The sequence below is a fragment of the Echiichthys vipera genome (genome assembly GCF_963691815.1).
Source record: "Echiichthys vipera genome assembly, chromosome: X".
Lineage (NCBI taxonomy): Eukaryota > Metazoa > Chordata > Actinopteri > Perciformes > Trachinidae > Echiichthys > Echiichthys vipera.
In genome coordinates, this window is record NC_139825.1 from 19,958,036 (window position 1) to 19,972,184 (window position 14,149).

Below are 14,149 nucleotides of genomic sequence, written 5' to 3' on the forward strand. Positions count from 1 at the left end.
GACCAGGCGCACACTCAAATTTTGGTCGAATCTGGAGCCCTGGGTGTAACTGTAAGACGGATTGTACAACCAAGCAGTGTTAATGCAGGAAACACAACCTGGCCTGTACAGACCTTTGTTTGTGTGGAAGTGAGTGTGAGAATGATGGGGTGGCCCAAATGACACAGAGGAAAAGTGATGAAGACCTATTAAAAGTGTAAGTTCAGAGACTCTCCTCATATACTGTTTGATACATTTTATATTGTTTGATAAATCTGTTAGTTGGTAAAGATTGCTTCTGGTGCTTCAATGAAATTAAAGTTTTTGAGTTTTTGGGTTTTGAGTTTTCTGCCCTTACTGTTACCAGCCTATGGTGTAAAACATGTATATCACATTTCTGTACAGATTATAGTTTTAATTTACATGTCATTTTTTATAAAATCATATACAGAAATTTTAAGTATTTGGTCGTAGGATTTCTGAAATGGGATCAGTAAGGGGGATTAGAGGAACAATTTCGATTTCCATTTCTTGCAGGCGCCAGTTTTTTCCCACCACTAGGGTGCGCCACAACCCACTTTTGAGAACAATTCTGAGGTCACCATTGGATTCATGATCACGGAAAAAACAAAGTATTGGCATATTTAATTGAGTTTGTAGGATGTTTAGAGGCCAAGTAGCTGAAATGATGCCATAATTATTTATTGCCGATTGCCGTAAAAGTGTCCGTGCAAGTGGCAACATTGGTTTCTGGATTCCCCAAGGTCTGCAGATTCCAAGAATGTATAGGTCAACCAATCCCCAAAAATTCCCACATAAGTCTTTTTATCCAGTGGTTAAGTAGAACGCAGCGCAGAAAATGATCTGTGCATGCACTGGCACAGCACATTGCCTCTCTCCCATTTACACACACCCACATACACACATACCATAACTTTATTACTGCAAGCGGGGTTACAGCTTGTCTGTCAACACACACTTTCACAGCGCCCAGAATGTTTAAGGTGGAGTGTTTTCTTTCAAGTCACTTGTACATAAGTTGACACTGTGAATCATACAGGCCCTCCTTAAATCAAATCAAAAATCAAAAATTCTCACTTTGAGGAAATGGGGCACAGCGCTGTATCAATGATCATCTGACCAACGGCGATCTAAACCCATTCAGACTGATACGTCACCTCCGGAGTCTCTCCCTTTTTTTTGTAATGGAAACACAGCGAGTGAAGGGCCATTTGAGAGGGCGTGCCCTGAAACCTCCAAGCGACCACTCTATAGGGCTAGTGGAAACACGCCTATAAACGCTATGTATGCCACATTTACGGACAGCGGTCCACCTCTGTACCCGCCAAATAGTGCCTGTACCATGACGGTTCTATACAAATACGTGCATTATGACACCCCTACTAGATTGTGAGCTAAAGCTAAAAGGACATTTTGATCTTCACATCTGTTTGTGGGTTCGACAAAAAACAAGTGTGTTTCCAAAAATATTTGAGGGAAGCTCCTTTAAGGTCTGGGTCTATACAAACACACATCCGGTCACGACTCATGACATATTCACTCCGTTGATTAGGATGAGAGCACTGTAATATCAATTATTTTATGGATTTATTTAAGAAGTGAATATTACAAAATGTAACCACATTACGTAGGATCACATAAAAATACATTTTCATTTTTCTTCCAAATTCTGTTAAAAGTATTTTTTTCGGGATCAGTTTTTTTAATTGATGACTCAGACATATGGAGTTTTGTTATTTCCTAAGACAAACATGTCTATATTCAAAGAATATAAACAACTGACGACAGTAACAACCATAAATTTGCTCTCTAAAAAAAGGACTTCATTATATAGCAAGTCACATGTGCTTGACGTACATGCAGACACCAAATGTAATAGCAAAGATAAAGTACCACATGAACAGTCTTGAATGACAAAGTAAAATAATTCTCCCACAATTGTGGTTAAATACTTAACTAATGTGAATAAGAACAGAGTATGAGTACAAGAATTTCTAGAAGAATAAAGCAATAGCTTAATGCAAAGTGGGGGGTGTCAGTAATGCAGTCTCTGACTAAATTAATAAATATAGAGAAGAAGCTACATGAGGTGTCAGTACCATTGTGTACTGCTGGGGAGGAGAAACTGGCAGGAGAACCTGGGGGCAGGAAGGGCTGGAGTAGGAGACAGGCTGAGAGGGCTGCAGAGATGCCACCGGCTTTACACACCACCAGAAAGAGGGAGGAGAGAGAGAGAGAGAGAGAGAGAGAGAGAGAGAGAGAGAGAGAGAGAGAGAGAGAGAGAGAGAGAGAGAGAGAGAGAGAGAGAGAGAGAGAGAGAGAGAGAGAGAGAGAGAGAGAGAGAGAGAGAGAGAGAGAGGAGAGAGAGAGAGAGAGAGAGAGAGAGAGAGAGAGAGAGAGAGAGAGAGAGAGAGAGACAGTGATAGTGAGGGCGTCAGAAGCAGGCGGATAGAAGGGTATACCAAGAAATCAAAACATAGGAAAGATGTGTGTTAGAACACAGAGGAAAAGTTGTTAATGAATAGATGGATATTAATGAAAAAATAGTTATACAAAAGCACTGAAACTGTGTTTACAAGGTGAAATGCAATTACTACTACTAGGAATGGCTATCATTAGATATGCTGTCATTGACTGTCAATAACTTGTATGTTGTTTTTCAAAGTATCTCCTTCTTACATGTGACCAGAATCAGACTCAGGCACAACATTAAGTTAAGTTAATCAGGAATCCCACTCTTTCCTAGAGATAATTTCCAGGACTTTCCCAGGCGATTTTTCAGTGATTATCTAGCTGGCATGACAGACAAGGATTGTGATCACTAATGTGTTCCTCTCTGTGGAAGTTTGATTTAAAAGAAGCGCAGTCTATGGCTCTGAATTATCTATGAATATGAATCATCTCTTACACACTTAGAAATATTTAAAATAAATGAATATTTTATTTTTTTCTATACTAAAAAATCTTGTCCATAAACTTATGTAAAAATCTGAACATTAATATGATCCTGAACAGAACTTAGCCCTTTCAAATGGAGTTCTGATAGTTAGCCGAGTAGTTCATTCTCAGCTAAAGGAAAATCGGCTAAAATCCTTTTCCAGGACAAAAGATTTTCCAGGACATTTCAATGTTTTCTCTCATTTTCCGTGTTTTTTCATGACTAGAAAATGGGTCAACTGTCTTCCAAGTTTTCTAGGATGCAAGGGAACCCTGATAATAACCAACCCATTTACAGTAGGAGCATATGTTCCCTAAAGATGTTGACTAAACATATTCAATTCTATCCTCTTGAAAGTCTTCTACTGATATGGGTGACAAATGTATTCATTGGAGGTACATACCTGAGCAATCATGTGGTTTCCCATGGGGTGTTGCTGTGGGGTTGGCAGCAGGGCAGTCTGAGGCTGAACCTGGGGCTGTGGTTGTTGTGACGGGCAGGGAAGTAGGCTACGGCTAGACTGGGAGGCTGCAGGTGGGGGACACACATCATCAGGACTGACTAGGGGCAGGCCTAGTGTTGTAGAAGAAGACATGAAACCCACAAAAACCTTTCTTATCAAAATAATTCTGTCATACAAATATAAAATACTACAGGGTTTTATTCTTGTACCTGTATTTTCCCTCTTCTATACAATATAATCCAAGTGTCCATGACCACTAGAGGGCAAACTAAGAAGTGATGCCTCTCTCTAAATCAAATGTATTAGGCCTGGGTTTTATTATAGTATCAAATGATTCATGTTTGTTTAAAACCTGCAGACACTGTTACATAATCAGTTCACAATCAAAATACCATATTAGCCGGAAAATAGGATTCAATTTATTTCTGTATATTACGTCTGAAAAAGTGAGGGTTGCCTGACAATCACTGGACGAAGCAACCAAATACTGAAAACATCAGATTTTCTTTTTGAATTGAGAGAGCTCCCACAGAGTGTTGCATTATGGTGGATTAATGTTGCTATGTTAGCAAGTTTCTTTATGTTTTACCTACGGGAATTTCCGACAGCTTTTGTAACAGAGGAAATAGATTCATGAGGCAGTGAGTCAAAAGCGTCTCCTGACGTCTTTACTGGAGAAACAGAAGTACTGAATCATCTGTCAAGCAGCCAAGAGTAACAGTGTCATAGGATTTCATTAGAAAGCTGAAAAAGAAAATGCTGACAGCTCGAGAAAATCAGTCTTACTGCCTACAAGGGCCCAAAAGGAGAAAGAGTATGCTGTGCTTGTTTCAGTTAAGTAGCTATAATTAAAATGGACAGTAAAAGTTAGTGTTATAGTAACAACTTAGCCAATGTTAGCTTTAATTACATACACTGGAAAGACGTCATGTCTCTCACCCAAACCCCCCCCCTTACCAGAGCGAGAGCCTTTGCAGCTTCCCTGTGAGCCTTTGTTGCTTCCAAGGCTATCCCCTCTGGTAAGGATGGAGATGCCAGAGAAGCTGCTGGCCTTAGTGACGGGCGGCCGGAGGGTGCGGTTGGAGCTGTCTGAGTCTGTGCTGCTCCAGGGCCGTGGCTCCAGGCACTTCATGTCACTGTCAGTGCTGCTTTGACGACTGCTAGACGCTCGGCTCGAGCTCTCGCGGTTCCCTCTGAAAGAAGACAGCATAGGGAGAAAAATGGAGACAAAGAGATGAAATGAAGGGGACACCATGTCGATAGACGCAGGGAAGGGGTAAAAGAAGTGAAGTAAAGGGAGAGTAAAAGAGAGGAGAGTTAAGAGGCAGCACGTGAAACATAAGTAAAGAAAGCAGAGGTGAAGTCAGAGGGGGAGCAAAACAAAAATTGACATGGTAGGACGAGGAACATATAGAAAAGGGAAAGTGTGCACATGGGAGAAGTTGAAGCAGAGAAGAAGGAAGGTGGAAACAAACGGAGGGACAGTCAAAGACAAAATAGGATAGAGGGGAGAGCAGAGACAGAAAAGCACAGTAAGGTCAAAAACAGGTAGAGGTGACACAGTCTGACAGGATTTATTTAGGATGGGGCATTCAACACAGATGCACATTGGCTGGTTTTATTGAAACCACAATACAAAAAAAAAATAAAAATCAGGCAACAATCCACCAACAATATTATTTCCAAATTTAAACATAGGACCACACACATTTGAACGCACTACCACTCATCCAAACCCATTCACATAGAAAAACATACATGCAGGGAGGAAAGATGCTCCAGACAATCAACATTGGGGTGAAACAGTGACAAACGTACATGAATCCAACACACAACCCATCAAAGACTGTAGGCATCATTCACAGGGACTTTACAGAATGAGCACTTGCATACATATGTGTGATACTTTTAAAAACAGAAAACAGTAACACATGCACTTAAAATAATGAAGAAACAAGTAGGGATGAAACGGTTACCCGCTTATTGATAAACCACTGCAAAATTGCTGACAGTAAGCATTACTGAATTAGCATCAACTTGGATAAACTGTCCAGAATGGATCAAAGTCTGCAACAGTCTCGTAGACACAAGCACAGTAACGTGGGTGTGTATTGCATTAATGAAAACATGGCGGAAGGCACTGACAGCTCTTTAGGGATGTTTCAGCATTCTAAGAGAGTGTAAGTCTGAAGTGTGGTCAAATTTTGTTTTTATGAGTGCGAGGGAATACTGATCCAAGATGGTCACCCTGTCTGCAGAACGTGCAGAAGGAAAATTGCTGCAAAAGGCTGTTTTATTATTTTAATATGTATGCACACAAAATGTGCATAGTGCTTCAAGTTCTACTTATTTGTTATCGCTACTTTTTTCAAACATTTTCAATAATTTCAACAATACTGCAATAATACTGATAACCGTGGTTACTTTAATTATGACATGACATTCTCATACCGTTTCATCTCTAGAAACAAAACACACATACACCTGTGAATTAATAGCAGATGTACATCAACACTCAGACTCACACACACTATCTACAAAATAACCACTTGCTAACACTAGTTCACCACTATGATTCTTTAAACTATATTTTGCCGTTTACACACTCATTGTGTTGTTGTGATGCTGTCACCCTGGATAAGGGCAGCTGCCAAGAAAACCAATGATCACACTGTAAAAGTAACCACCACTCTGGGGAAACCCCTCCATCACAAGTGAATGGTTAGGTACTACTGTGCTTGTGCTTGAAAATGACAAAATAAAAGAAAAATGAAAAACCAAAAAGAAAAATGTGCTGTACATACTGGTGGTGCAGAATTAAGTTGAATCTAGATAGAAAAACATAGACAGTGACATAAGACTCTGCATTGAAGACAACAGAGTAAAAAAAAAAAGCCTAGTCAACTGCTGTAAACACTTGTTTTTCATCCTCTTAGAAGTGGAAGAGGGATATGAACAGAGTGTCCATGTGGAGAGAACAAGAGTAAAATTCAAAACATGTAAGGCTGATTGTGGGAATCTCCATGACGAGAACAGGGATGTGGTATGGGTTGTAAAACCCTAGCGATAGTGAGTGGTGTTTGAAGATGGCTGATAAATATTTCAGAGAGACTGTAATTAATGGAGGATCTATTTTTGAGCCCTGTCTCTGCACAGCCTATTTTAAGGAAGGGTGGGCGCTCTGGCGTTCTCTGTAAAGAAGGGAGGCGCACACTTCGCTTCGCTCTGCAGACAAAGATGAGAGCAGGAAGAGCGGAAGGAGCGGGAGGAGGAAGAGGAGGAGGAGGAGGAAGAGGAGGAGGGATTCTGCTGTTGATCACATATTTCATCCCCACTCTCTCATCACGACAGCATTCCCCATCACACACACAAACAGGGGAAGCTATGCTGCTGTTGTTGTTATGTGGTTACATAAATTAACCCATGCCGCACAAAAGAGCTTCTTATTTTGGTTAAGTTAAGTATGCAGTTTTATGGTGTTCTTAGTTGAACAGCATGTCATCTGTAAAGATTACCTTGTATATCTTATGTGAATGCTAGGCTCGGGATATTAAGCTCATTTTTAGGTGAAATGTAAAAAGGCCATATGATTCAAAACTCCAAGCATAAATGATTATTGCCATATTATCATTTTACATGTCAACCTCTAATGAAATTACTGCAACAGCAAAGTAAAGTGATAAAGGACTTAAAAAATAAGTCTGCGAACAATTGGATGGTTCAAACGTTGAAGACAGAAAATTGAAGTCTAAGAACTACACAAGAAAGTTATTAATATAAAAAGTTTGAGGGGAAAAAGAAGGGCTATGCTCTAAATAAGGTGCACACAAGATACAAAATTTATAAACAGCAGAATGTATAGTACATACTTTTACATAATGAAAAGGAATTTGTTGCACTGTTGCATTATTTTGTTACAAGAAAGCAACATGAATGTGTCAACAACAGTCATGTTTCCTATTTTCATTTTTTCAGTTCACCAGCACTATTGCATGTATGTACTGCTTACATATTTTACGTGCTATACAACAAGTGACATGTTAACAAAAAGACTAAGTCAACCACAAAACAAACAGGTTACTGTGCAAGTGATGCATTTACTTTCTAATAAAAAATGTAGTTGATGGTGGATGAGTAAGTAGGTCAATCAGTCCTCAGTGAAACCACAAAGCAGCCATGCATGGGCCATGGGAAGCCCCACTGTGCAGTGCTGGAATAGCAATCAATCAGCCGACTACGTCAAGCAAATATATAAAAACCACCACAAGTCACCACTATCATCACCAAACCACTTTCAAAGAATGGACATGGCAACACACAAGCCAAGGTCAGCAGCACCTCAATACCTAAAGATCTGCCTCCTCTTTTGAGAACTAGAGCAGTAGCCCTCAGTGGAAAGTCTGTTGGGGTTAACATTAGGAGAAAATGCTGGGGTTACAGGACTGGATTTGAGAATAGGAGGGGGTTTAGGGGAGGATGAGATAAGGGGTGGGGGTGGGGGGAGGGAGGGAGGGGGGTAGGCACAGTGCAGAACTTTTACCCCTGCAAAGGAAAAACAAAACAAAAGAAAACGCACAAAAGCCAAAAACTTTGACTGTTGAAAAGCCCATACTTACTCATGCTCTGTCTATGCATATTATGTCCTATTCTTTTAACCTCAATGGCAGGATTGTCTAAGGATGGAGGCTGACTTTAACTATGGTGTGAGGCACAAATCTTTTAGTGTATCCCTCACAATTGTGCATAAAACAATCCTTGAATATCTGGCCCAGGAAAGAAACATCAGCAAATACATATTGATCATTTGCCTGGCAATGAAAACCCTTTTGCAGGGGCTACGTTGATGCAAGTGGTCAGATTTGTCCATATAATCAATATATAAACTGTGAAAGATGTTATGTTTATGGGTCTACATAACTGAAATCTAACTGTAAATGGTAAACTGTAGATTTAATGTGGGAGGTGGCAAGGAGTGTCTTGTAAATTGCACACATTAGAAATCTCCAGTAGGATGAATCATCGTACCTGTTGTCGTTGATGTATCCATTTTGAGAGGACTGTAAAAAAAAGGAAACCTGCACATTATGAAATGCTTCATTCCTCCAAGAGTACTTAAGACCAACAGGTTTTATTTTTCATATTAATCTTTCAGAAGTTTTCGAGTATGACATCATTTTTATTCATGATGTGACATGTTGCTTAAAGCAGTTGTTCCCATAAGACGACTACCAGCATGAGAAATACTTTTTTTGTAACATTTCTGCAATCCTTGCTGTTTTCTTGCTAAATATCATACAGTTTTACCTCTTTAGGTCCCTACAACCTATGGTTGTTGTGATTGCAGAATTTTTCGTCCTTGGTACACATAATAGGGTATGCTGGTACAGAAAAGGCCACTGAACACATACCAACACAACTAATTTTCTCCCCTGTTGTTTCATCTTTGCAGCTTTGGATTGAAATTCTGATCATAGATTTGCTTTTTTTAAAAAGGTCTGGACTTCCGATTACTATCTTATATGGATATTGTATCGATTTAAACATGGTATTGAAAAAGCATAAAAAATTGATACTTTTGACAGCTTGCTACCACAAAAAGCTCAGAGAAGGTAAAAATATTTGAACTAAATGCTCACAACTCGCTAACATGCAACCCTGTGATGAAGTACAGTTTACTTTGTATTAACGGGTCACAAGCAAAACACTAACTTCATAAATAAAAATTACCACGTTTCACTGCACCAGTTATTAAGCAGTTCTTGCTTCTGTCAAATAACGAAATACAAACTTCTCAATAGTTAAATTGTGATTTAATATTAATCCGTCTTTCCAAGTATTTGTTACCCTATCCAGGTCCAATACTTACTTCTCGGGCAAAGATCCGGTCTCGTACCCGCTGATACTCTTCCTCTCGCTCTTCAATGGACTTGCTACGTCTCCCGTCCTGCAGCGGCACACGAATCTAGCATTTGGGAAAACAGTCAAATTATAAAAATGACCATTTAATATGCAATAATCACAAATATATGTTTAAATTTGTGTGTAGCTGCACTGAGTGTGATATGCTGTAAAGATAAACAGCAACAAGTCACATGATACCAACAGTAGCATGCGAGGAAGAGCAGCTGCTTGCCATCAAAACAAAACAGCAGAACGAAAACTGTGAGAGTGTTTGAGGGGCGGAATAAGCGTGGGAAGTTTTAACACCACAAATGTGATAGAATAAAGGATAATGACAAAGATGCACAAGCATTAGGGGCCAAAGAAAAGTGCGATTGCTTCAAACAAACATTGTTGGAAGGAATGTAACAAACTTGGTTCAGACAACAACAAAGCAAGTTTTGTACGTAATTCTTCATTCTTCTCAACTGTTTCGGTGGTTGAAAACGTGGGATGCTTAACTGAAAACCCTCATAAACTACTGTTCGACATCTGTACAAGTAAGCCATTGACTTCCTTTTAAAACAAATAAATATTGCAGATTTGAGTTTTAGAGAAAACATTAAGAGCTTAAATGTGCATGTTGTGTCATTACTAAGTCTGACTGCAAAGTGGATTAAGTCAACATTTGCAACGCAAAAAGTGCAGCTCCAGGCTAAACAGTGTTTTGGCTCATACGCAGGGAATCAGCAGCAATGGAGGAGATATTAAATGCATCACAAATTGAAAACTGTGTCGTTTTGCGAGTTACTGCATACAAACGGCCCATTAATAGTTTAGTACACTAGTGTTGGTGCGGTTTGTGTTGGAAAGGAAAAAGTGGTATCACGTCATCTCTAGGGTTGCCTAAATCTATTTTTTGAGCTTCTGTACTAACTAATAGCTAAATTGACCAATGACCCATCTGCTGACATGGATAGGGCGGGATTTATGGCCTATACTGCCGCCAACCATCAGGGGGGCAATCAAGATGCTTTGGTTTCACTTTTGGGGAGCTATCAAGCCATCCATCTTTATATACAGTCTATGATTTGGACTTAAACACAGCTCAAAAGTGGGGACTGAGATACCACCTCAAGTCTTACAGATTATTACACCTGCTTTCACATGCCAATTTTCATCTCTGTTGGAATGGATGCTGTTTCACACCCACCTGCCAACTCTAAAACTATAACAATAATGTAAGGTAATCACTGTTCCGCATGATCTTACGCTCTTTATTTGAAATAATGAAAGAGGTCTTTTAAATTATTAACACATGGCCAGGTCAACATGATGCTTAAGCACAAACGTACTGCTCCTATTTACAGATGCCAAGATTGTCTGGGATCTCCCCACCAGAAATCTGAGAGTGTTCACAGCTCAGTTGGCATCAAACGTAGACATTGCTTTCTTTAATCTGATCAGGAACAGTCCTGTGTCATCACATCCCCACTACTCTGTCCCTATCCTTATATCAGAATCAGAATCAGACATGCTTTAATAATCCCTGGGGGGGCAATTATTTATTTCTTTTTATTTTATTATTATATACTGTAGTTAACACAATTTCAAGTCGTATTTTACTGAAATGTGGGGCAGCTTCCTGAGATTTATTCAGGATGGAGATCATTTAATAGTAATGTGCAATAAACTAAATGTAGATCATGTGGGGTGCTGTGTGTTGTGGGGAGGTGATTTGACCTATCATGCTGTGCTGTTGTGTTTGTCTTCAGTTTATGATTGTTTTGTTTTACTTTCTGTTTGTGTACTTCGTTACATGCAGACTACCATTTGAGAAGTATGTTTTATACTGTAATGTTGCAGGAGTTTTGAAGACAAATGAAAAAAATAAATAACAAAAATATAAACAGACATGTTGTGCATTTTACCTGATTATCATCCTTGTCCATGCTTGCATCATCTCTTTTAAGGATGAATTTCTTCTGGAAGTCCATGTTACGTTCATCCTTGATGTGTTCTGAGAACCTTTGTTCCGGGCTGTGTAAAAAGTACAAACAGCATGCTTTTTAACATATTATGCTCAACATAATATACGCTAGGTTACAGCAAAAAGTGGCACATTTAAAAGCAGTTCCACAGTGAACGTGACAATGTCAGTATTTCCAAATGTTCGACCACTTCTGAGTTTCATGCTTGCATTGGATAACTGTTTTCAGGCTGTCTATGTATATTGTATCTGTCCCTATTAAATAAACCATAAATGCATATTAAAAAAAAAACGTTAAAAACTACACTCACATGCGTGTGTTGCCCGTTTTGTTGATGATGACAGCCTTGCCTGTCTGATCCACATTGTGGTCCATGCCAAAGTAAGCAGCCACACGGTGCAGCAACATACGGTGATAAGACGTCATCTGAGGAAACTTCTTGTACTGGTTACTGCATGGGACACAAAGAAAAAGTAAAATATGTCATTACAACACTGCAATTAATTGCTAAATTCTTTTTTTTATTATCTTATCTATCTATCCTGTCTATCCTTGTGTGTATCTCTGAACATAACCCTCTTATGTTTGTTTGATGAAAAAATGAGAAATGGATTTGCATCCTAAAAAGATTGTGCAAAACACCAGGGTGTCTTTGTATGTAGATATATTTCTAAAGGACAGTGGTAAAAACTTCAATCACCTAAGTTTTGTAGCTCCTGTAGTACCTTCTGTTGCTTTGTTTCCCACAAGAATTATCCTCTTTAAAAAAATGTTGGTTGTTTTAGTGTTTGGTAAACACGATGTCCCACTTTGGTAACAATTAATTTGGCTCTATTGAGCACACAGTGGTTTACTGTGTTCAGACAGATTTAAAATCATTAAACTTAGTAACATAACACTGTTCTGGTTACAGGGGAACACAGAGGCCTTGGCGAGAAACACTGTCAGCACAAACCCCATAAAAAGCATCTACTACTTGCAATATTTATCTCATTACCTCAGCAATCTATAAATAAAAAGGAATGGGTATAAATGGGCTAAATTTAAATACAAGAGAGCAGTTATGAAGAACATGGCTTACTTGTCATCATTAATGAACTCCAGGATATCTTGTTCTAGTTTGAGCAGCATCATTCGATCCCTTATGGGCCAGAGGGGGAAAGAGAGGGAGGGAGAGAGATCAGAAGGTGGGGGGAGGTGTTAGTGGCGAGAGCATACCAACCGAACATCAAAGGTATGATGTATGGCAATAAATACTTCCAATGATGCTTGTATAACTTCTATTACAATGGCAATCCTTCTAAAAATGTTTGTGTTTTAAATCAGACCTTCTTTAAACAACTGGGTACAATCATGTTGTCATTTTGGGGGAATATAGGACATTTTATTGTCACAATTTATCTACAGACTCCAGAGGATTCAGCAATAAACGCATGGACTCGGCTGCTAACCAAATATTAGCCCTACGACCGTAAGACAAACATAATACTGCAATTTTTATTGTTTCCCTATAACACTGCATTACATGGTGCTTCAAGAATTATCAGGTATTTTGCTAGTCAGTGAATGTTACAATTTATATTACACACTATGGAACTACAATGTTAAGAAGTTGGGGACCTTTTTGCTTTATGAAAACTGAGAGATGAAGGTGCAGGTGTTTTTTGTGCATGCTTGTCTTGAACCTTATTTTGTTACTTACTTAAAGGGATATTTCGGCTGTTTTGAAGTGGGGTTGTAGGAGGTACTTATTGATCAGTCAGTGTATTACTAATAATACAACCAAACTTCAAAAACATAAAAACTATCACTTTCACTTAATGAGTACCTAATGAAGTATGCAATGAAAGTTAATTCAAGATAGTGGATAAAAGATTATCAGAAATCTACCATTGTAATAGGCAAGGATCAATTATATTTTGGTTCTGCCATGTATAAACAAATACTTAAAGGACCAAATAAATAAATATAAGTTACCAGATCTATTCCATCTAATTCTTTTTCATTTTTCTGTTCATTTTCTGTTGTACTCCTGTTGTTACAGCTATTAGTGAACTGTTGATGACAATCTCATACCTGGGATTATTTTTCAGTGTGTTGACCAGAAACTCATGAACATCAATGCCCGTGGAGTCAGTGTATTCCTGACTGGAGTCTAACAGAGAGAAGGAAAAGTAAATAGGCAGGAAAGAGGAGATCGAGTGACTGGTTTGGTACAGTAAAGAGAACGAGACACACTTCTGTCAAGTGCAGGGGAGATAGACGCAGCAAAACAATTCTGCCAAGCATAGATCCTAAAATGGCACCCCAACACACCAGCAATGACATTCAATGTTCTTCAGGGAGGATAGACATAAGAGGCACACACACACTTCAGTGGATCCTTTTCCACTACATTAGACAGTTGTGCTAGCCATTTCATTTTTGCTGCGCTCAGAGTCTAATGACACCTGAGGGCCTCATCAGAGAGAGGGAGTTAGGTAGGTAATTAGCAAAAGAAGAGGGAGGGGTCCCATAATCTTCCAGAGAAATTAGCTTGACATGGGTATTAATAATACAGTGGACATCACATTTACATATAAGAGATGTGACACTACGAAACCTTTTAAAAATGACTAATGTGGGACATCATTATCTAGCTTTAACTGAATTGAAGAATGGATGGAAAAAAACTAGCTCAACTTATTATCACATACTTGACAGAGTTTCTAATCTTGTACTGTGTAGGAATAAAAAGCATGGTACCAAAACAGGCTACAAAATGCAAAAAAACGATTGGGAAGGAGCGCTACCTGGACACAAATAGAGTTGGTTTGAGGTGACCTAAGGCTTGATGCCTTGATGTTTGTTTTTAAGTCTTACGTGTTTTAGGAGAGT

At 39.0% G+C, this 14,149-nt stretch overlaps 1 protein-coding gene across 9 annotated transcripts in view; it reads right to left on the reverse strand.

The window, feature by feature from the left end:
- The window catches only part of r3hdm2 (R3H domain containing 2), a 74,324-nt gene that overhangs the window by 16,736 nt on the left and 43,439 nt on the right, over window positions 1-14,149 (reverse strand). For 2 of the 9 annotated variants that reach the window (XM_083938363.1, XM_083938362.1), the window contains exons 9-18: window positions 13,349-13,427; window positions 12,354-12,413; window positions 11,583-11,723; window positions 11,213-11,321; window positions 9,268-9,363; window positions 8,427-8,476; window positions 7,748-7,801; window positions 4,359-4,594; window positions 3,342-3,511; window positions 2,100-2,198 (exon numbers count right to left, since the gene is read on the reverse strand). In XM_083938363.1, the coding sequence (XP_083794489.1) occupies window positions 2,100-2,198; window positions 3,342-3,511; window positions 4,359-4,594; window positions 7,748-7,801; window positions 8,427-8,476; window positions 9,268-9,363; window positions 11,213-11,321; window positions 11,583-11,723; window positions 12,354-12,413; window positions 13,349-13,427 (1,094 nt within the window). The remainder of the gene's footprint in view (window positions 1-2,099; window positions 2,199-3,341; window positions 3,512-4,358; window positions 4,595-7,747; window positions 7,802-8,426; window positions 8,477-9,267; window positions 9,364-11,212; window positions 11,322-11,582; window positions 11,724-12,353; window positions 12,414-13,348; window positions 13,428-14,149) is intronic. The other 7 variants (XM_083938364.1, XM_083938365.1, XM_083938367.1 and 4 more) reach the window with 7 other exon arrangements.